General features: G+C 43.7%; 1 protein-coding gene across 3 annotated transcripts in view; it reads left to right on the forward strand.

Annotated features, from left to right (window-relative positions):
- cfap44 (cilia and flagella associated protein 44) overlaps positions 1–20,810 on the forward strand; it is a 34,438-nt gene that overhangs the window by 6,522 nt on the left and 7,106 nt on the right. For all 3 annotated transcript variants that reach the window (XM_022235081.2, XM_022235083.2, XM_022235084.2), the window contains 25 exons: positions 464–626; positions 1,591–1,910; positions 2,650–2,786; positions 3,922–4,064; positions 4,597–4,755; positions 5,181–5,328; positions 5,845–5,939; positions 6,383–6,589; positions 7,583–7,693; positions 8,631–8,783; positions 9,375–9,498; positions 10,160–10,269; positions 10,761–10,921; positions 11,608–11,920; positions 12,504–12,719; positions 13,193–13,323; positions 14,135–14,489; positions 15,096–15,284; positions 15,938–16,122; positions 16,570–16,732; positions 17,302–17,561; positions 18,126–18,240; positions 18,748–18,934; positions 20,108–20,223; positions 20,500–20,676. In XM_022235081.2, the coding sequence (XP_022090773.2) occupies positions 464–626; positions 1,591–1,910; positions 2,650–2,786; positions 3,922–4,064; positions 4,597–4,755; positions 5,181–5,328; positions 5,845–5,939; positions 6,383–6,589; positions 7,583–7,693; positions 8,631–8,783; positions 9,375–9,498; positions 10,160–10,269; positions 10,761–10,921; positions 11,608–11,920; positions 12,504–12,719; positions 13,193–13,323; positions 14,135–14,489; positions 15,096–15,284; positions 15,938–16,122; positions 16,570–16,732; positions 17,302–17,561; positions 18,126–18,240; positions 18,748–18,934; positions 20,108–20,223; positions 20,500–20,676 (4,438 nt within the window). The remainder of the gene's footprint in view (positions 1–463; positions 627–1,590; positions 1,911–2,649; positions 2,787–3,921; positions 4,065–4,596; positions 4,756–5,180; positions 5,329–5,844; positions 5,940–6,382; positions 6,590–7,582; positions 7,694–8,630; positions 8,784–9,374; positions 9,499–10,159; positions 10,270–10,760; positions 10,922–11,607; positions 11,921–12,503; positions 12,720–13,192; positions 13,324–14,134; positions 14,490–15,095; positions 15,285–15,937; positions 16,123–16,569; positions 16,733–17,301; positions 17,562–18,125; positions 18,241–18,747; positions 18,935–20,107; positions 20,224–20,499; positions 20,677–20,810) is intronic.

Raw genomic sequence — 20,810 nt, forward strand, 5'->3', positions numbered from 1 at the left:
TTTAGAATGATGTCATGAATGTGACACCAGCTGCGTAGGCAGGCTAAAATTAATAGGTTTTCTTTTGATAATCATGCCTGGTTTTTTTAAAGTCAAACTGTCGCCCCTTTCAGGACATCATTCTTGAAAGCTTTGAAAGCCAAAAAGCGTCAAAGTAATAGAGAAGTTAAAATCACCCCGCAGGAAAACAATTGCCTTTTAAAGTCCGTGAAAGTAACTTTTATCTCTCACAGTTGAAGTGCTGAATTTTTCTCTCAATTTTTTCTCTGAACTTCTTTGAAGTCAGTTTAAGTAATTCTCTCGTCGTTTGGGGACTGTCACCAAATGCTGGTGTGGACTGTCACCAAATGCTGGTGTCTGGGTAGTTTTTAAAGTAGGACAGCTTTCAACATCTAGTATACAAAGCACACAATGTAAGGAATATTGAGAGTCAAAGCCTTTTTCTTTAAGTCCTTTTGTCCAGCCATTCATTCGGCTACGACTGCAAGCGCTTGTCCAATCTCTACATGTTAGATGCCAACACCCTGATCTTTGCAGCCGGTAACCTTGTAGAGCTACTCAACATCCAAACCAAAGAGCAGAAATACATACGGAGTACCGGTGGCGGTGGCATCGGTGCTATCACCGTAAGTAACGCATTGCCTTCCAGCTTTGAACTGACAACATACTTTTTGGTATTATAAATTTTCCCGTTTTGTAACCTGTATTACCAAAAATAGTTGCTGAGTTTCCGATTTACATGTAGATGTGCTGCTTTGTAATGTGCATGAAAATAAGAGTGAAAAATTTCATTTTTTTCTATTCAATAATATTGAATGGAATCAACTTCATCTTAGTATTTTCTCTACTCCAGACATCAAGACTTCCAAATTGGCCCTACACAATATCAGCATTCAGAGATCTGAAATCAAAACAGTAGATATTTAGTAGGTGTTACATACCAAACTTTGACCAACTTACGTTGACAATCCTGTTTGTACACTCGAAACAGAAAAAGAGGAGAAATGGCTATTGAATTTTATAACTCTTTGTTCCCAACGTCCACAAAAACTTCCTTTCATTCTAAAGACAACCTTGATTCCCAGCCTTGGTCTAGTTTCTTCAATGTTTTTACGACCAATGATGATTTACAGGTACTGCTGTATAGACGCTTAGAAGCTTTAGTCATTCCTAATGAGTTACAATGTGGCTTCAGCCTTACGTTGTAAGAGCGGTTTCGTCAGATTATCACACAGGGTTGTACACTTTTTTGGTGCTCAGTGGGAAGTGTTCATTGTGAAAGTTATTGCCACATCAGTTCGTTCGTGAAGCTGAAATGGTGGACCAATTTCATGCAGCTTGTTGGGAAAGATGTGTGCTTATCACAGAAACGTTTGCTAAGCATGACCAGGTTACTGAGCAAAAGGCCATTCTATTATATACTTCTGGTGACTGGTTTCCCATAGATATTGTGTCCAGCGTGTTTCCTGCTTAGCAGCTCTGTGACGGGGCACTGTTCAGAACCAATTTCACATTACGTTTCATCTTGTAACTTATTTCCCATAGAAAATTTGTAAAATGGTTTAGTGATTTATTTTCCAAATGTTGTAGGTGCACCCAAGCAGCAAGTACTTTGCCGTCTGTGAGAAGGGCACCATGCCCAACATCAACATCTATGAGTACCCCTCGCTCAAGCTCTACCGCATCCTGCGCGAGGGCACGGAGACCGCTTACGCCTTTGCCGACTTCAACCCGGCCGGCACACTGCTGGCCTCGGTCGGCTGTGCCCCAGATTACATGCTGACCGTCTGGGACTGGGGGAACGAGACCATCGTCCTGCGGTCTAAGGCTTTCTCCCAGGACATCTTCAGGGTGACCTTCTCGCCCGAGAATGAGGGCCTGCTTACATCAAGCGGCACAGGACACATCAGGTATGCGTGTCATTTGGAGGAAGTTGTCTTCCTTTTAGTCAGAAGGATCTTAATATGTGGCCCTTTTAAGGAGACAGATATCTTGATGCTACCTGCCTCAAGGATTTCCTGTAACCACCTGCCATCTTGTGCCCACACTCTGGTTTCTGTCACCCTTGAATTGAACAACAAGGTAGTTTTGGTGCCAACACGGCACAATTTCACGGCACAAGTCAGTCCGTATCAGGTGTAGTCTTTGAGCAGTCACAGGTTCAAGCCCAACTGCTGTCAGTTTTCTTTATAAGGCCGCATAAGGATAAAAGTACACCTTTTTAGTTTTGGGCATGACATTTTTTTCATACACATATTTTCTCTTGTTTCCTATTATTTCCTCCATTTTCAACTTTTTGTACTGTAATCGCTATGGTTCTTGGGGTTTACAGGTCTACAGGGAACTGTGTCTTACTCCTCTGGGTTCAATATCATGCCTGCAGTTTGTACTTTTGGTTTTCCACTGACAGTTTTAAATCAGTGAACCGAGAAGATTCAATTATTCTGGTGCAGAGAGTGAAGCTGAAGTCGACACGAAGCAGAGTTTTGGGAGGTCGCTCAGAATAATTAAGCCCCACAGTCTGACAAGCTAATCTATGATTTTCAAAAATAAAAACCCAAAATATAAAACCCCATTTACCATTGCTATGTTTTCTCAGAAAAGTCGAAAGTTTTACATCCGAGTCTCTTCTTGGTTTATATTTTCCAGGTTTTGGAAGATGGCTCACACATTCACTGGTCTCAAACTTCAAGGTCAGCTGGGGAAGTTTGGCCGTACCGAGATCTCTGACATCCACGGTTATGTGGAACTACCAGATGGCAAGGTTCTCTCCGGTGCAGAATGGGGTAGGTTGCTTTTTGTTCCCTATTCGATGGCAGCTGCACTGGTGTACAGTGCAAAAATTAAGGGCACAAGTTATCCATATAGAACTCATCATCGTTCAAACATTAAAATTCCAAACCTGGAGTGAGCACATCTTTTATCCAGCATAAAAATGGCTGAATCATTGTGCTGAAGGAATACCTCATGGTGTGTAGATGTCAACTGTCTTCCATTACATGGGTCAACTGTCTTCCATTACATGGGTCAACTGTCTTCCATTACATGGGTCAACTGTCTTCCATTACATGGATCAACTGTCTTCCCTTACATGGGTCAACTGTCTTCCATTACATGGTGTGGAAACTGGCCTCTTTGTGGTCATCTGGTGGTGGCATACTGTGACCAGGGGCCAATTTCACAGAGCTGCTTAAGCACAAAAGTTGCTTGAGCACATAAAACCTGGCTTAAAACACAAAGGTTACCAGTTCAAAATCTATGTAGGCCTAGGCCTAATTGCTTGTCATGCTCACCAAAAGACACTGAATACCATTCCAAACCAGTATACATCACATGGTGCTTTGGCTGGTAACCTGATTTGTCAAGCAAGGTTTTTTCACGCTTGAGCAAATTTCGTGCTTAAGCAGCTGTATGAAATTGGCCCCAGAGTTTAGACTTGCTGGGAAATCGTGAGGTTTAGGGGACGCCATGAATAGCTGAAACCCAGCAACATATCTTCAGGTTGAACTGCTTTCAGTATGATGTATGTCATCGGTGCTGTTTGTCCTGGCGAAATTCAAAGCTGAGAAGGTTTTTCAGCCCCAAATTTCCTTTCTCAAGCTTAAGCTTAAAATTTGGAAGGCCTGGCATTGTGACTTCAGCAGAATATCCTCATAAAGGCAAACGTTTGACAAAGAAATCTGCGAGGATGTGACATGTCAGACCCTCCCTTAAACTTAGCATTTTTTAGATTACTCCTCTGTGTCAGGGATCTGTTCGCCGAAACTTTTTTTCTGGCATTGTGTAAATGACTGGGTTTCAGAAAGGTTCCCTCGAATGGTCATACCTCATTCCCTCGTGTTCTTCCGATCTCTCTTTAGTCAGTGAGCAAGTTTGCAAGCTTTTCTTATTTTGTATTGTTACTTCTCGTTCTGGTCTCAGGCAACATGCTCCTATGGGAGGGAGGGCTGATCAAAGTCCAGATCAGCCGGAAGAACAAGAAGCCGTGTCACAACGGCAACATTGAACAGTTCGTCATGGACGAGGGCGAGCTGATCAGTATTGGAGCTGATGGCTTCGTCAGGGTAAGTAGGAATTTATCGATTCGGACAAGGAGGGAAACAGTTTCCTTAAATTCAAGGCTGGTTGGTGAGATGTTTTCCTACTCAGCTTGATGTCTTGGATTCTAGCCCCACACAAGGAGGCTCTGATTTTTATCTCACAAGCTCTTGCTGAGGGGTGAAAACCGAATGTCAACATTTATTCCAAATCGTTGCTTTGAGAGGAAGATTCATTTTGACAAGTTACTAGCTCCTTCAGGTGGCTTTCACAATTGTCCTCATTTTCACTGTTCACTGTTTACTAGATCCAAATGTATTCAATGAATGGCAACCCAACTTTCTCGATCACAAAGTTGTACCCATCACTTAAAGACCACCCGTATGTCTTTGTTCTTTCTTAGATGTTGGCCGCATGTATATTGTTCAACTGGTTGCCAACACACATCTATGGGATTTGGCATTAGAAATGGTTTGACTCACCTGTTGTACTTTTATGATAGCGTTCATTATTTTGGTTTACTTTTCCTCGTGGGTTAAAATTTGTGGCATACTTCAGGTTTGGGACTTTGAGACAATTGACACTGCGGACTCAGCCAACGAATCGGGCATATTCGAGATGGACTGCATGAACGAACTGAAAGTGGGTAACGAGGTGCACCTGATCTCCATGGTCAAGTCGCTGGACCCTGAGGTCCAGAGCATCTGGTACGCCCAGGTGAGTCCCGCCGACACAGTACCCGCTTCCAAAATACTTGACTCCCGCCAGATGTAACAATGGAAGCCATTGGCAATGGGCTTCAGTCATTTTCTGTTGGCTCTTCTGCCGTCATTTCCAGCCGTAGCCATTGTAATTTGGACGTAGCTGCTGGCTAAGGGCTGAAACTCTACCGTGCACTGTTCGGCCCTTGCATGAGACCAATGTGACGGTGCATTTTTGTGTGTGACATTGTGAGTCTGCTCAAACAAAACGAACTAAAGCCATCCATTTTTGTATCTAAGTAACTTCAGCGGTGACCTGCTTTTCCACTTTCGTAACACGGTTTGTATGACCGTATTTTACCATACAGAAATGGATTATGTGATTGTAAGAATGGAAGAGTGAATGTTCCATAAAAAGTTACCATTTTGTTTGCCCCCTAGGATGCGAACGGCGCAATCTGGAAATTGGATCTGTCCTTCTCACACACTACCAGGGATCCAGAGAAGCTGTTCTCATTCCATGCGGGGGAGATCACCTCCATTGACACTTCTCCCGTGTCTCAGCTTGTGGCGTCTGCTGCCCTGGATCGTATGTCACTGTCACTGTTTTCTCTGTACTAAATGTGTCCTGTAGTCAGAATTTTTGTGTTGAAAATACCCGCTCCGATTCCAGAAATTCCAAACAGATTCCAGTCTCAATCTTGTGCATATAAAATGCAATTTTATGTCTTGCTTCAAATGCTGTATATTGATTGTGTCCATGACTGTCACATGTCCAACAAGTACATGTAGTTTAACACTGATGACCTTACCGCCCTGCCCTTATGTACACAAAGGCTATGTCACACTCATCAACATCAAGCAGTGATTCAGCACGTTTCCTTGTCAGATTTGAAGTTATTTATTCAGATAGGTATTGTTGTGGCTACGTCGTGGATGCAATTTCTTTTGGGAACGTGGGTTGGCTCAGGGAAAAGCCAGTTGTTAGAGAAAATCCTGATGTTTTAAACAATATGCTCTGTTCTTCAGGAAACTACTAGTTTTAAGATCGTTAAACTGTTTTGTTTATAAAAGATAAATTTTCTTGTTAATTCCTGTGTTGTAGATACTGTGCGGGTGTATGACTATGCATCTAAGACTCCACTTTGCTCCACCAAGTTCAATGCTGGCTCCACCTCTATGCTGTGGGTGCCTCCAATCGTAAGTTTCAAGTGTTTCGCTTATCTTTCACTTGATTGTCCATCCTGCTATTTTGACCATTTGGGATAAACAATAGTTATCATCACAATTCAAACTTGAGACCAGAATTACTGATGCTGCATGAGTATTTATCTTAGAATGTACTGTGAAAATATTTTGATGTTGGTTGAATTAGGAATGTTTCAGTGTTGGATTTCAAAGCCACATTTCACCTAAAATAAGGCCAGAACTAAATTAGGATTTTAGCAGTGAGGAATTTCCAAAGTCTTTCTTATGAAGAACGCATTCCCTGAAAGTGACTCTACAAGAACATATTTGTGGCCAACTTCCGTGGATTAATTAGAATTCCGGAAACTGGAAACAAAAAGTTTAATTCTTGTGCGAAAGTTGACACCCCTCACACATTATTCTTTGATGATATATACATGATTCCTTCCTTCCAGGTTGACCCCAAGGGAAGCACCCTCCTGGCCGGCTTCGCTGACGGTGTGGTGCGGAGCCTGACCCTCAAACGTCGCGACAACCAGGAGGGCAAGCGGACGGCCCACCACCAGCCGGCCGCCTTGGCCCTCAAGCAGGCCTTCAAGCCCCATACCAAGGCCGTCACCGCCATGGCCATGGACTCCAAGGGGGAGATTCTAACCACCGCAGTGAGTACAGGTTGTGGTTTCTCGGGGGGGGGGGAGAATCGACTGCATCTGCATAGCCTGGTGATGTAGATTCAATCCCAACAACCATTCGCAGGCTTATTAGACCCTTCCCTTGTTCAACAAGTCTTCACACATGGTTTTTTGTACCTCAGAAAACTCCTGTTCGGATACCAAGTTCAAGTTCCACAAATAAATTATCATCTGCTGGTTGCATCTTGCTACTAAACAAGTGAATGAAAGAGATATTCAAGGTGTCACGAGCATTCACTCTAGTGGTGGCATGTAAGGGCTATACGGGGAACCAAGTAAAAAAAAAGATCCAGGTTGACAGGTTGGGGAACCTGTACAGGACACCTAATCCCAAAATTCAAAGAAAAAAAATTGCTTTCAGATTGCCAATTCTGTCTGAATTACCCGAAACTTTCATTGGCGATCTTTGGGCATTATCATGAAGTTCATAGTTTTCCATATAGCCAGGTTCATAGACTGACTACTTCCAAAAATTCACCTCAGATACCTCTCAGAACCTTTTTTTTGTTCGGCTGAAAAGTTACTGAGAAATTTGTAAAGTTGGTCACAAGAACCAGTACCTGATATCAACGCTCAGGTACTTGATTCGGAGACGCAGCCCTAATCCACTGAAAATTTGCAGTAAAACACCATGGCAGCACAACTTTTGCAATTCAGACCTGAAACGTCAGGCATGCAGCTTTTCCTCATATCAGCTATTTCCTTCTTTTCAGTACTTCCCACATTTGCAAGATGGTGCGTATTGAAAAACACTGTACAGAGTCTACAGAAGCTAAGAATTCCTTCATTTATCCTGATATCTCTGTTACCTGCCTAAAACGAAAAGAGGATTGATTTGTCGGAGTTTACCTAATTTACCATCTAATTTACCTGACAGAGTCCCTAGAATCAGGGCACCATGAATACAGGGCTAACCTTTTCACCTCCTCTGAATGAGATGCTATCCTATCTCTCGATGCACAGGGTGCTGACAACACGCTGTTCTTCATGAACGTGGGCGATACATTTACTCCCATCGGCTTCATTGACACCCCCGGTCAGGTCACCCACATCACCTGGTCACCAGGCTACTTTGTAAGTTACCCATTGTATGCTGTGTAGGCATCGTACGGAGGTCGTAAGAATTCATATGAGGCGATTCAGCAACTTGGAAAGGATTTTGCTGTCAAGGACAGACAGGAGTGACAGTGGGGTCAACTTGGGTCATTGCTGGTAGCCAATTGAAAATTCTGGCTTTTTAACAGTTCAACCTGTACATGCATAGACAGCCTTCAGACCAGCATATTGCAAACTCATCCCTTTTGTAAAACCATTTGTAATTGGCTCCTAAAAAATGGGTATTATGGGAATTTTTTTTCAAAATGAGTTACATACACATTTGAATTGGTTACATGATAAGCTTCAACTTGGTGTAGGTTTCAACCCTGTGGTACTTTGCAATCTGGAGATATACTGATGTTTTCATAATCATATCATACACATAACAGAAGTGCTTTTAGAGATAAAGCCCTTGAAACACAGGAAGTGGAAAAAGAAATCAGCCAAGAAGAAAGTCTCTCAAATATCCATGGCAACAGTTAGGTTTCTTGTATGAATAACGAAAGCACTGATACAATAGAAGCCAATAAACCAAGAAGTAAAAATCACCCTCTCCACATAGAAAAGCCCCTTAGCATGAAATACCACAGCGTCCCTTCATACCCTGTTTTGCAGAGCGGGTCACATTGTTCCATTGCACTGTACTGAGGCCAGGAGGAGTGAATGAGACTATAGCTTGCATTTTTTGAAACTGCAGTTTCAGCTTTTAAAGTCCTTGGGTGAATCCTCTTGGAATGCTTTGGTAGTGTTAGTAGTGAAGCATGATGCGTTCTGCTGCTTTAATATTCGTTTCCTCTGCAATCACACTCGGCACTCCTGCCAAATCTTATTACTTCCATATGTAACCTGGAAGTATCACAGACCTGTACCCCAAGCAGTACCTCCCAGTACTGTATTTGGATTTTCTCCTCAGGACAAGAACTGCGCTTTGGTGTTCTGCGCCAATGGGGAAGTGCTGGAGGTGGAGGCCCCCGAACCAGGCACCTACGACACCTCCACGACCTTCAAGATCACCGGCCTCAAGACCAGACAGACCACCTTCAAGAGTATCAAGTCCAGACTCAGGGTACGTGCTGAGAAGTAATATTCTGAGGAAGTCAGACAGATCAAGGGAAGACTATATTAATATCAGGAAGTTGTAAGTCTTATCAAGTATGGCCAGTCTTGAAATGGAAAGGTTTACTTATTAAACCCTGACAGTCCCGATACCTCCATTATTAGAATAATATTCACACACCTTAAGGGGCTAGCTATAAATAAAAACATCTGTATACAAAGGTGCAGTTTTATAGGAAAGTTTTAAAGTTTCTGAAGTGGGAGGAAAATCCTAGAGAACATATAAATCGGGATAAAGCAAGAAAAGGGACCATTGCACTGTCCATGACTGCCAAAATGAGTTGACTATATAAGAGCACCACACCACTTAATTGTTGCCTATGTTCAGCAAACAGATTAAAATCCAACAAAATGTTTGAGTGAACTTTGGTCCAACGAACTAATTACTTTGAAATGTTTGCCAAATCGATTGTACTGCCGAGCAGACGCAGAATGTTTATCTTAAAGCCAACTGCACAATGCCAAGAAGATGGTGCAAAATTCCATAAAACCAGTTTCTGTAATGACTGATTTGGGGGTTTTTTGGTCTGTGGGCGACCAGCGGGAAGAGGAAGAGGAACGCAAGAGGAAAGAGGAGGAAGCCAGACAGAAGGAGTTGGAGAGAAAGCGCCGCATCCGACGAGAACGAGGCCTAGAAGATGAAGACGAAGAAGAGGACAAGAAAGGTGGGTCATCTCAACCTTTGTTGATCTGCCGTAATGCTTCTATTCAAAGCAGTATAGTTGACAGTGTCATTCAGTTTCCAAGTGAACTTAAATGGAAATGTGGGTTTTGAAGCATCACGCTATCCATTTAGTAATGCACAGTGAGTGCTTTGTGACACCCCATTTGAAAACTTGATATGTTTCCTGAGAGACAACAGACATCCCTGTGCCCGTGTGCCTAGATACCCCAGCCATGTGACTTTGGTATGGACAGCTCAATTAGGGGCACCTAAAGTGATGCTGATTGAATAGGATAAGTGATAGGATGATGGGCTTAAAATTTCAGGCAGAGTCTTCACGAAGGAAGCAGTTTTTAGTTTTTTAATCAATTTTGTGTTTGATTTCTATGTATTTAAAGTAAAAAAGATAGAATTCAACCCCCCTTTCCATATTTTGAAGTGTGCATTGCTAATTGACCTACTGCAGTTGAATCACACCAACACAGCTTTGTCCGACACAAAATGGCTGTAAGATGCACAAATTCTGAGACAGACAAAACTCAATGTACAAAATTCCATAGGGTTGGCTACATGTAATTTGCAAAGAGCGATACGTGTAGGTCACTAGTGTTACTTCTCCTTTTATTCAATGGATTTTCTTTTCTGTGCTTTTTCCCATGCAGAAGAAGAGGAGGAGGAGGAGCCTCCACCTCTTTATATCCCCGAGGAGCCCAGCCCAATTCTCTACGGTGTCTACTCACCTGGCGACCCTGACAAATTCTGGGTGTCCATGGTAGGGTACCAGTCATGGGGCGTTAATTCTATTTCATAATCAGGACAAACTCTGAATGTTCATGATCGGATGAAGCATTAGGAATGAAATCTATCCTCCTCAAAGTTAATCTGTGAACAAATTGCCGGAGATGTCTGGATGTTCAAACCAAAGAATAGAGGGGTTCATATGGTGGTAACAGTCCAGTCTGCACTGAATAGTATGCATATCTGCAAAGTACTACTGTAAGGGATCACCTAAAGTTTCAGTGATGTTTATGTTACTGTAGGGAGTAGCGTGAAGCACGACCCCATAAACAATCCTGTAGAGTTAGTGCTTTTGAATTTTATTTTTCAACTGGAATTCAAAGCTTAAGTCCTGCATGCCTAGTTCAGATGTTAATTTCTGAATCGACGTGACATTTTTGCAGAAAGTGTGATTGCACTTGTACTGTGGAAAGCAAACAGTTAGTGTGGTAATTCAGAGAAGAAAAACCGTCTCTCTGTTGGTAGGGTACCTTTGACGCTGGCTACCTGTATGAGTGCAAGTTCCGTGACGAGAAGGAGAAGGCAGACATGATCAGGCAAGGCCGTGAGGAGGCAATCAATGAAGCTATCCGGACAGTGCCAGTCAACGATAGCGATGATGTGCCCATCAGGACCATGCAGTTCACGTTAGTACTCCATTCCCGGGACTTTTTCTCTGTCTGTTCCCTACAGTTTTCTCTTTAGGGAACCCGGTTCCTATTCCGGCTTGGGTTACTTGCAGCCCGACTGATTAAGGCCGTTCCTCCACAATAGAGCTTGAAATAGACAGCTGTGTCATATATTCTACTGTGTCTCCAAAAGGATCTGGGAACCATTCCAATGAACTCAGAAGTTTCACTTATCGAAAGTGTGTTTTTAAAGCAACATAGTGAAATTTTTATGTATTTACTCTGAAAGCAATAAATTGGCATCAACTGTTCAATAAATAGTCTTTTAATTTCTCTGAAAGTCTTAAAGTTAGTTAACATGGCAGATGCATTGTGGCCTGACTGAAACACGAGAGACACATCAGCATATGTTATTGAGTATGTAATTGCATCGTTTATTGTTCAAGATTAGTAAGTCCACTCATAAAGAATCTCTACTTTGAGAATCTCAATAGTTTGGGTTTGTTTTGTCATCAGAAGTGCTACCCACTCTGGTTTAAACCCTTTCCAACTCACTGTTAAACCTACCTTTACCCCTCCCCAAAACCTGTTATGCCCCTGGTACTGGTAATTAGAAGCAAATGCTGAGATAGGTTCTAATTTTTTTGCATTTTATTTGGGCGTGTTAAACAAGGTTTTCTTGATGGTTGGTCTCGTTAACTCAGTGGTGATGGTAAACAAGTCCTATTGGGCATGGAGAACGGAGCCATCCAGATCCACCCTCTGGACAGTGAGGGTGTCCAACAGGACCACGCCCCCGACAGCCGCCAGGCTGACTTCTCTCTCTTTGGCCCCTACTGGTCACTGACCGTCCACGACAACAGCTACGGCCGCGTGACCGGCATCAGGACCAGCTTCGACGGCAGGTTTGTCTTCACCTGTGGTGCCGACGGAAACCTGTTTGCTTTTGAGCTGATGAGCCAGGAGAAGATTGAAGAGGCTCGGGCTCTGGCTAAGGCTAAGATCCCATCGGCCAAGGTAAACTTGCCTCAGAAGTCAATATCACTATACATATTGCTTGGTCAAAACAGACATTCACAATTGAGCATCAGTTGATGCTTTGATTTTTAACTATAAAAACAAGCCGTATGTTCTATTTGATGGATAAGATGTTAGGATTATTACTCCTAGCCTGAAAGGGATTTCTTAGAAAGCAGATCTTCTGTTAAACTTGCCATGTGCAGAACTGTCACAGCGAAATAAAATGCTAACTCACTTCTTTAGTGATGCGTTGAGAAAGTTTAAAGTGCTTTTTTTGTCTGACATATCTTTTTTTGTGCTCATCTGCAGGAAATTCATCAACATTTTAATTTGGATTTTTATTTTTAAAATATGTAAAGAACTTACGGGCTCTTTTTCATTGAACATGTTTAAAATGTTGTTTTCTCAAATTATCGCAGTATTTTCAATTAAATTTGTAGGAATGCCATCATATTGCCTGCAAAAATTGTTGATGAATTTCATGCAGAAATATTTCACAACTGCAATTATGTGCACGGATTCACAGACTCATTGATTTCAAATTTCCTCTTCTTTTTTTTAAAATTGTGCACTGAAACAGAAAGAGGACGAGGAGCGCAAGGTGTCGGACATCGAGAGCAAGGAGCACTACAGCATCGAGCTGGAGAAGCAGAAGTCGGAGCAGGACAAGAGGATGCGGAAGGCAGAGGAGAAGAAGATGGAAGTGAGGCGGACCATCGCCAAGCTGCGACGCCAGTTCAAGAAGTTGCTGGAGCAGAACCAGGAGCTGCCGGAGCACCTGCAGCTGCAGAGGAAGGTATGGACAAGAGAGGGCGCTTTGTTGCTCAGCAACAACATTCCATTTGTATGCACAGATTTTGTTGCGCCTGTGGTTTGAAGCATGCATAGAAAGTTGCTGTTTCCTTGCTGCATGTGACAGATTGCAGTTTTCAGGAAAGTAAGTTATGGGGAGGTTGTACTTGTATGTGTGATGAGCGCACATGTTGACTCTTCCAGGAACTGATTGGAATTTCTGAAAACTGTTTTGAGAATTGTTGAAGCTCTTACGACATCTAGTTCTTACTTTGGCAGACATTTATCGCATCACCTCCTACTCATCCTCTTTGAAACTGTCTATTTTCCTGGCTGTTTGTCTCACACGGCTTCCAGATTCTTCTGTGTTACTATCACATGTAAATAAATTGAATTTCACAGCTATTGCTGATGGAGGATGGAGCAAAATTTTAAAAAATTAAAACTGAAATCCAACTTTTTTTTTTTCAACTATAGGAGTTTGAGATGGATCCAGGCATTCGTAAGGAACTGGAGAAGCAGACGAACGATAAGATCGAGTTGGTGCAAAGGGAGTTGGCTTGGGAAGCAGAGAAACATCGGATCAGCTTGGAGAAGTTGAAAGAGAGGTTGGTTCTACAGATCACCTCGGCCCGTTTTTATAGCCTGTTCATTAAAACAGTCGATCTGTACCAAGAGAGAGGGCCTGTGTCTACATCACAGAGATCATTAAGCAGTAAGCACAGCAGAAGCATGCTTAATCTAGGAGAGAAAAGAGTGTTTGAATTCGGTGAGGTAACACCAGAAATCATCATGCATAGCAGTAATAAGCACATCCATGCCACAGAATGGTGCTTTTATAAGCAGCAACATCATTTGCTTCAATAATAAGAACAGCTTCCCAATGCAGGGCTGTGACATTGCACCCAACTTCATCAATTTCCACAGGGGGAATTCTTTGTTGCTACCCAAAAACCCTCTTCTGTTTGTTTCCTATTTTTCAAAGCCTGAAGCCAAAAAACAAGCACAATTTGAGGAGTTTTTATTTATCTGTGTTGCGTTTCTTTTTCCTTTTGGGGATTGTTGGGTATTTGATATCTTAAAAGATGGAAACGTGAATACGGATTTGTTTAATTGTGAGCTGAAGACTTTCAGAAGTATTAATCAAGGGTTGTAATGATTGGAAAGGTTTTGTCTTTTCGTACTCTCCTGAAATCGATTTGGGAGGGTTCAGTTTCTTGATTTATCGGAAGTTTTAAAAAAAGAAGAAAATTTCTAGCATGTTTTGCTGAATTGTATCATGCTTATGCCTTAACAAATAGTCAGTTGCTTCAAAAAAAGGTCTTAGTTTTGGGTGGGCTGAGTTGACTTGTGTGGGCATTCATCCCTCAGGCCCTGTTCTTTAGATCCATGCATTGACTGCAATACTCTCATTACTAGGTTCAAAACGGAGCTGGAATGTGAGCGAATCGTGGTGGTGTCCATCCAGACTGACCATGAGCTGGCCACCTACCGGACCACCAAGCTGCCCAGGGAATTCCACGAGATGAAGCAGGAGTTGACCCGGCGCGCCACCGTGCTGTCGGACAAGGGGCTGCAACGGGAGCCCACGCGGGGCACTCCCACCAGTGGGCCTGTACTGGGCGAGAGCATGACCGAGGCCTCACTGGCGGCCGCCGGTGCCCGGGATGTGAAGAAGTCGACGGTGCTGACCGGACGACACGGCGAGAAGGTGGCCAAGGCCCTTCAAAAGGCTGAGAAGGTGCGGCAGAAGAGGCTGGCCAGGGAGAAGCAGGTAAGAAGAAGGAGAGAAGAAGCCATGCTGTTAAGAAAGATTGGCCCTGTCACGCCGTGGGTTAATAACCCATAGTTCTTCAAAAACTGGGTGTAATTTTGCAGATTGTGGGTTCGAGGCCAGCCTGTAGGATTACAGTGTATGTGATGTCATTGATGGGCACCCTCACAGCTAGAATTGCATACTTAGTCACGACACATCATAGTTGAGGGCATGTTACTTCAAAAATGAGTCGAGCAAGGTGGTCAGGTGCAGTTCAGTTTGCATATAGCTGGTCATTAGCTGCCGTTACCTCACTTTGTTTTCCGATTAGAAGCAACAACAGTGGCATTGGCAGCCAAACAATTTTGCAGAAGGGCATAATGTACAAACTTATTTGCCGTGGGGAAAATGAGTGATCCATAAAGCAGACCAAGCAGGAACAGCTTGCTTGGCATTTCTTGATCTGACTCACCAGCTGTGCTAACTGCTAACATTATTAAAATTCCTACTGGGGCAGCTAATGAATCAATTTTGTCAGAAGTGTGCTTAGCACACTAAAAGATTTCAAGCACTTCTCCGTAATCACGGTGTGCTTATTTTTTGGGGGGGCCTCCGTTCTCGCAGTGGGAGGAGCTTCTCTGCAGCAAGCCACCCGAGGACTACGAGGACCCAGCTGACGTAGCAGCCATCAAGGATGCCCAGGACCACATGGGAGACTTCAAGCTGAAGACGGCCAAAGATTACAGTGTGCCTGAACACCTGCGCATGAATGCGCTCAAGAAACGCAACCAGTTGGTCACCCTTGAAGAAATGGTACCAATAAAATGTTTTACCCTCTCAGTTATTTTCATCTGTTTTGTCCCAAGGGTCGTTCTTTGTTCAATCAAGCACTCTTCAGAACAGCCTTACGTATTTACTTGGGATTTGCTGAAATGATTTGGTCACTTGAAAAACTCCACATCCTTAAATCTTAGCATTTTGTGGTTATATGGTTTGTGAGTTATGAGTCAGTAAACTTTTGACCTTTCACTCTTTCATTTTAACTTTGAACGCCTGCATCTCCAGTTAGAAACGTTTGATAGAGATGATGTTGATCTTGAATGAAATATCATAACATATTTTTAATAATCTTGTGTGCTAATTACAAAACAAAGCTAACATTTCTATATGAGGTCGAGGAAAAATGAACTTTTGCCTTGGATCCCTCTTGGGCCTCAAACATTTATTTTGCACGAAAAAAATTACTACCCATTCTTTATTTAAAAACACAAAAATAGAATTACCTGTATAGTACTTTTAAAATACTTGAATTTAGCACCACATGCTAAGCAATAATTGCAACCTTAAAAACACAGAAAATGGAAACTAAACTACTCTAATTTTGAATGTTTATGGTGCTTTGCAAGGTCACACAGCTACAAACTTCATCATTCATTACCAGCTCTGCTTCCGATATTTGCCTGCAGATCCATAAGCACAAGTCTGAGTTCAACAAGCGAGTGGTTGCCCTACGCGACAAGAAGATCCACATCATCCAGGAGATCCAGGAGCATCTGCTGGAGCTGAACGGCATCCAGAAGGTCCTGGAGGAGAACCAGAGGCAGCCGCTGCCCGAATGCCCCACACTGCATCCTTGCGAGACACCAGAGAAGTAAGGCCCGTATCTGGCACGCGACTGTAGCCGAGCCCATCACAGATCCTTTTGCAAGTCTGTTGACAGGTCCAGTCACAAGTCTGGGTCACAAGTAGCAGAAAACCTCTAAAGCTAAGGTTTGGGTTTAGGAAATGGGAGAAGCTAAGGGCAGGCTCGAGCAATGACCACCTATCTACCAGTGGTCAGTTTTGCTGGTACCCAGATTTTATGTTGTGCACAGGTTACCAGGGAAAATCGATCGGTGGTCGACAAACAGGTCATTACTTGACCTTGCCCTCAGTTGTTAACAGTACTCCAGCTGGTTTTCGTTAAGATGTCAATTTTCAAGCAAGAGTTGAGACAAGTAATCATCCCTCGCAAAGAGTGCCTTCACTTAATCTTTGCATTGCAGACCGCAGATCCATATCTCTGTCTTTCCTTTGTCTGTCCATCCCCTTCTCTCAGGAAACTGGAGTACACCCGCGAGACCCTGATGCAGTTCAAGGCTCAGATGGCAGAGAAGGCCATCCTGGAGAAGACTGGAGGGGACACTGGAGGGTTTGGCTTTGGGGCGGGATTTAATACTGGCGGGGGCGGCAGTGGCGGAGGAGGTGGAGCCACAGAGCAGGTAAGGAGCTATGCTATTCTGGGACCTGAAGGGTTTGTGCCAAATCTCAGCTTCATTCCCACCTCAGGCTTTGTCTTTTGACAATTTGTGATGTTGAATACTTCTGTCATCTGTTATTTTACTCTCTTGATAGTGGATCAATATCTAACTTGGTAGATGATCTGTTCTCACCGTTCCTGTTTTGCATTCATAATCTGCTCGCTGTCTGGTTTTTTTTTCTCTCACGGCATCGTTATTTTGTTTGTGAATTTACCTGCTCATTTTATTCTGCCTCTCTACCCCTCATGCTACTACCGCAACAAAAGAACTACTGTACACAATTATTTTTCCTGCTGTCATATTGACTGGTTCCCCCATGAACAAACATATAAAAAATTGAGGTAGAACCACCAACACAGGGCTAGAAAGCTCCGTTGGTAGATTACCAGCACTGTGTTCCGGATGTTGCAGGTTAGAATCCCACTCCAGTCAATATCCTTGTTCATCTTTACAATTGAGATGCAAGTGCCTTGAAAGTGTCCCTTGCAGTTTGGTTGATAATTTACGGTGTTTTTTTCTCGGGATTGCAGAAGGACAAGGATCCCACCACCCCCTTGTCCTATCGCCACTCCTCCCTGCTCTCAGCCAAATCCCGGGCCGACTCCGCAGCCCAGCCGCTGTCCCCGCTGGAGCAGCAACTGCTGGCCATGGAGGCCATCCGCCTGCACCACCGGCAGGGGGAGCTGATCGGCCAGGTCCAGGAGCTGGTGTTGAGCTTTGACGCCGAGCTGCGCATGCTGCGGCATGAGAAGCTGAGTCTGGACACCGAGCTGAAGCACGCTGATCTCAGGTAAATGCTCTCTTTGACCGGTTGTGACCCAACCATATGAAATGAGTCAGAAGTCTCCAGAGATCCACTCTTGAGTTAAAGGCCTTGAACGAAGTCTACTGGATAAAAATAGCCCAAAACTCGACAAGAGTTGTCTGACTGTACTCTAAGTGCCGTGTGAAGATTCTTTTTTTTTTCGTAGAGTTTTTACAGTGTTTTCTTTGCAAAGATTGGCCTCTGAAAAATGATTGAAATTTTCAGTCATGAAAGTGACAAATATAGTATGGAAATGAAAAAGTATCAGGACACACCGTGTGACTCTTTCCTAATCTTTTATGGAAATCAAAGCCACATCAAACTGGAACTTCACCATCACCTAACAGTCACATGAACTGATATTAATTTCCTTCTTTGTGTTCATATTTCCAAAGGAGCTTACTGCACCAAGGCAGCCTTTTGGTGTTTTTAATATAGAGACATATTGGCATGCTTTGGTTACAACTTGTGTGTTTTGGATACATTGCATAGTGAGAAAATAGAAATAGTGAAAACTAATCGATCTCTACTGGAACTGACGGGTTGCAGGAGGGTGACGCTGTTTGAGGAGCTGCAACTCCTGAAGGAGTTTGAGAAGCGAGAGAACGTCCTGGCGGCAAAAGTGGAAACCAAGATCAAAGAGAAATCTGACAGCCAAGTCAAGGTAGGGTTGTCAATGGGAACGAATTCCACTGAGCTCAGCCGGTCATGTGCTGAACAAGGATGAGCAGTAAACCAGTTGCAAGTCATATCCTTTGCATGGCACTTTGGCCCGTAACCTGTTTTTGCTAAGCGTACATTTTCTGTACTTACCAAATCTCTGTGGTAAGCCACTTCTACATTGGATTGTCTCGCCTGCGGTACTCTGGTTGGAATCCAAGTAGGCCAGAATATGAGTCAGGCTTCTAAGCACTTGACCTGAAGAAATCAGCAAGTTTTGGTTGAGTAAAGACAGTTTCCTGTTATGGAATTAAACCATGTAACAAGGGTTGAGATCTGTCAGGGTGTTCCAGAAATCGGTTCAAGCTCCCGATTTCCACATAATGTCTCTTTGTTCAATCCTCTATTGATGCAAAGTCAACCTCACGGACTGTAAAAATTCCCAGCTTTAATTTCTAAGCTGCCGTTTTAGGATATCGGCCAAAGTTGGTCTTGGTCTCATCGCGTACAGGTGGCCGAATGCCAGCAGAAGCTGGACGCCAAGCGCAAGGACATCGACCGGCTGAACGAGAGGGAGAAGGCGCTCTACGCCAACTTCCAGGCCTCACTGGGCGAGAACAACAAATTTGCCGAGTTCCTGACCAAGGTCTTCAAGAAGAAGATCAAGCGGGCCAAGAAGAAAGCCCAGACAGAGGAAGGTAAGTGCGGAGGGATGCGATGGTCAGGATAGAAGTGGAGGGACAGCCACAGTGTTGTAGTCGAGTACTTTCCGAGTACCAACGTTCTCCGCAAAATACTGAACTGGGTAAGAGGGAATAAAGCCAGAGTGCACAGGCATTTGATGGTAAATGTGCAGAGGTAAGATTACAAAATAAATGTTAGACTTCAGACACTCCCAGTTGTGTAAAATTTAAGTTATAAGGAGAAAAGTACTCGGAGAGTACTCGGCCGAGTACTTTCCGAGTACTTTTGTCCTAAAAAGTTCATTTTAATCAAACAGTGATGGTCTGAAGTCATTATGTTGCTTTGTAATCTTACCTTTATGCATGTACCTTAACATGCCGATGTACTTCAGCTTTGTTCCCTCCTAACTAGTTAAATATTTGGTACAGAACTTGGTTCTCAAAAAGTACTCGACTACATCACTGGACAGCAAAGATGGAGTGTGAAACAGAACAAGGCCCAGTGATTGCATACCCCCGTTTGCCCCCCATCTTTGGCTTCAGTCCTTCCCTTCACAGCTCACATTCCAATGCTCACTTTTGGGACCAAATGAAACATGGAAACATGCGGTAGCCACATTTGGCTTGAGGGTCTGATTTCAAGGAGCTAAGGTCATGAAATTTAAGGTTTAGTCCCAATTACTTGGCTGTGGCTTGAAGTTACGCACGAGTCTGTGGTGGTAGCTGCAGTTACTTCCCATAGAGTCGTGTGTAATTTCGAGCTGCAGCCGAGAAATTGGGACAGGGCCTAAGACATAGGCGGAGATAAAGCTTACATTTGGAGAGAGAAACCTGTTTGCTCAGTGCAAAACGAGACAGGAGTCTGTGCAGCCTTCCTCTAATAAGCAAGTAAAGGTTGATTGCCCCTCGGGCATACGAGATCAGGATCAAATATTTGCCAAATGAGCGGCACTGTTTGGGTCTGACTTTCGACAGACTGTGCACAATCCTCTAGCGTACTCTGTGATTGCCTAATTTTGCCACATCAGGTGGCGCGTGATTTTCAGTGTGAGCTAGCCCTCCATTGTCAGACTGAGAAGGGAAGCAATAAACACAAAAACCATCATTTTTGAAATCGAAACATGTACTGAGAGACCAAGACACAAAGGGGGCCAAATTAATTTACTACCCGTGCTTTTCAATTACCAGGTTCGGACGAGGAGAGCGAGGAGTCCTCTGAAGATGAATCGGATTGGTCGAGCGATGAGGAGGACAGTGAGGAGGAAGGGCTGGATGACAGCGTCTGTCCTCCGGGATGTGATCAGGTGCGCCCCCGTGTCTGCCTTCACACCCTTCCCCCCTCACCTGTACCCTAGATCAACATTTGCTTTAAGCAACTTTATGGCATTGGATCCTGTTCTAGAAAAAAAAACAAGCTAGGAAGTATGCAAGAAATGAATTTTAGCAACATCGTACTCTGCATTTGTTCCGTCACACCTTTTATGATTTCTTTGTTCACTCCTGCTCAGTATTCCGTCAGAGAGTATCAAGGCCGTAGAGCTTTCCAAAATTGAAACCTTTGTTTGCTGTCCTCTTGACAGGCCTTGTTTGACAACACCTGTGCCCTCCGTGAGAAACGTCTGGACATTGAGGAGCTGCTGGCCGAGGAGAAGAAGATAGCAGAGGGTTTGAAGAAGGAGGTGGACGCCCTGACCAAGAAGCAGAAGGTCATCGATAGTGGGCTGAAGACGGCTGAGGCGGACCTGGAGGCATTTCAGGTGGGTGTGGGATGGTCAGGCTGGGGGGGCTGTCCCGCAGAGAAACTGAGCAGTTGTCAGAAAAGTTGCACCAACTTAGCAAATAAATCTCTGCTGTTTCCAACAGTATTCTTGTTGGGTTTTAGCCTGTGGAG

The sequence above is a fragment of the Acanthaster planci genome, linkage group LG08, assembly GCF_054643075.1.
Source record: "Acanthaster planci isolate LZ-2023a linkage group LG08, COTS_SCS, whole genome shotgun sequence".
NCBI lineage: Eukaryota > Metazoa > Echinodermata > Asteroidea > Valvatida > Acanthasteridae > Acanthaster > Acanthaster planci.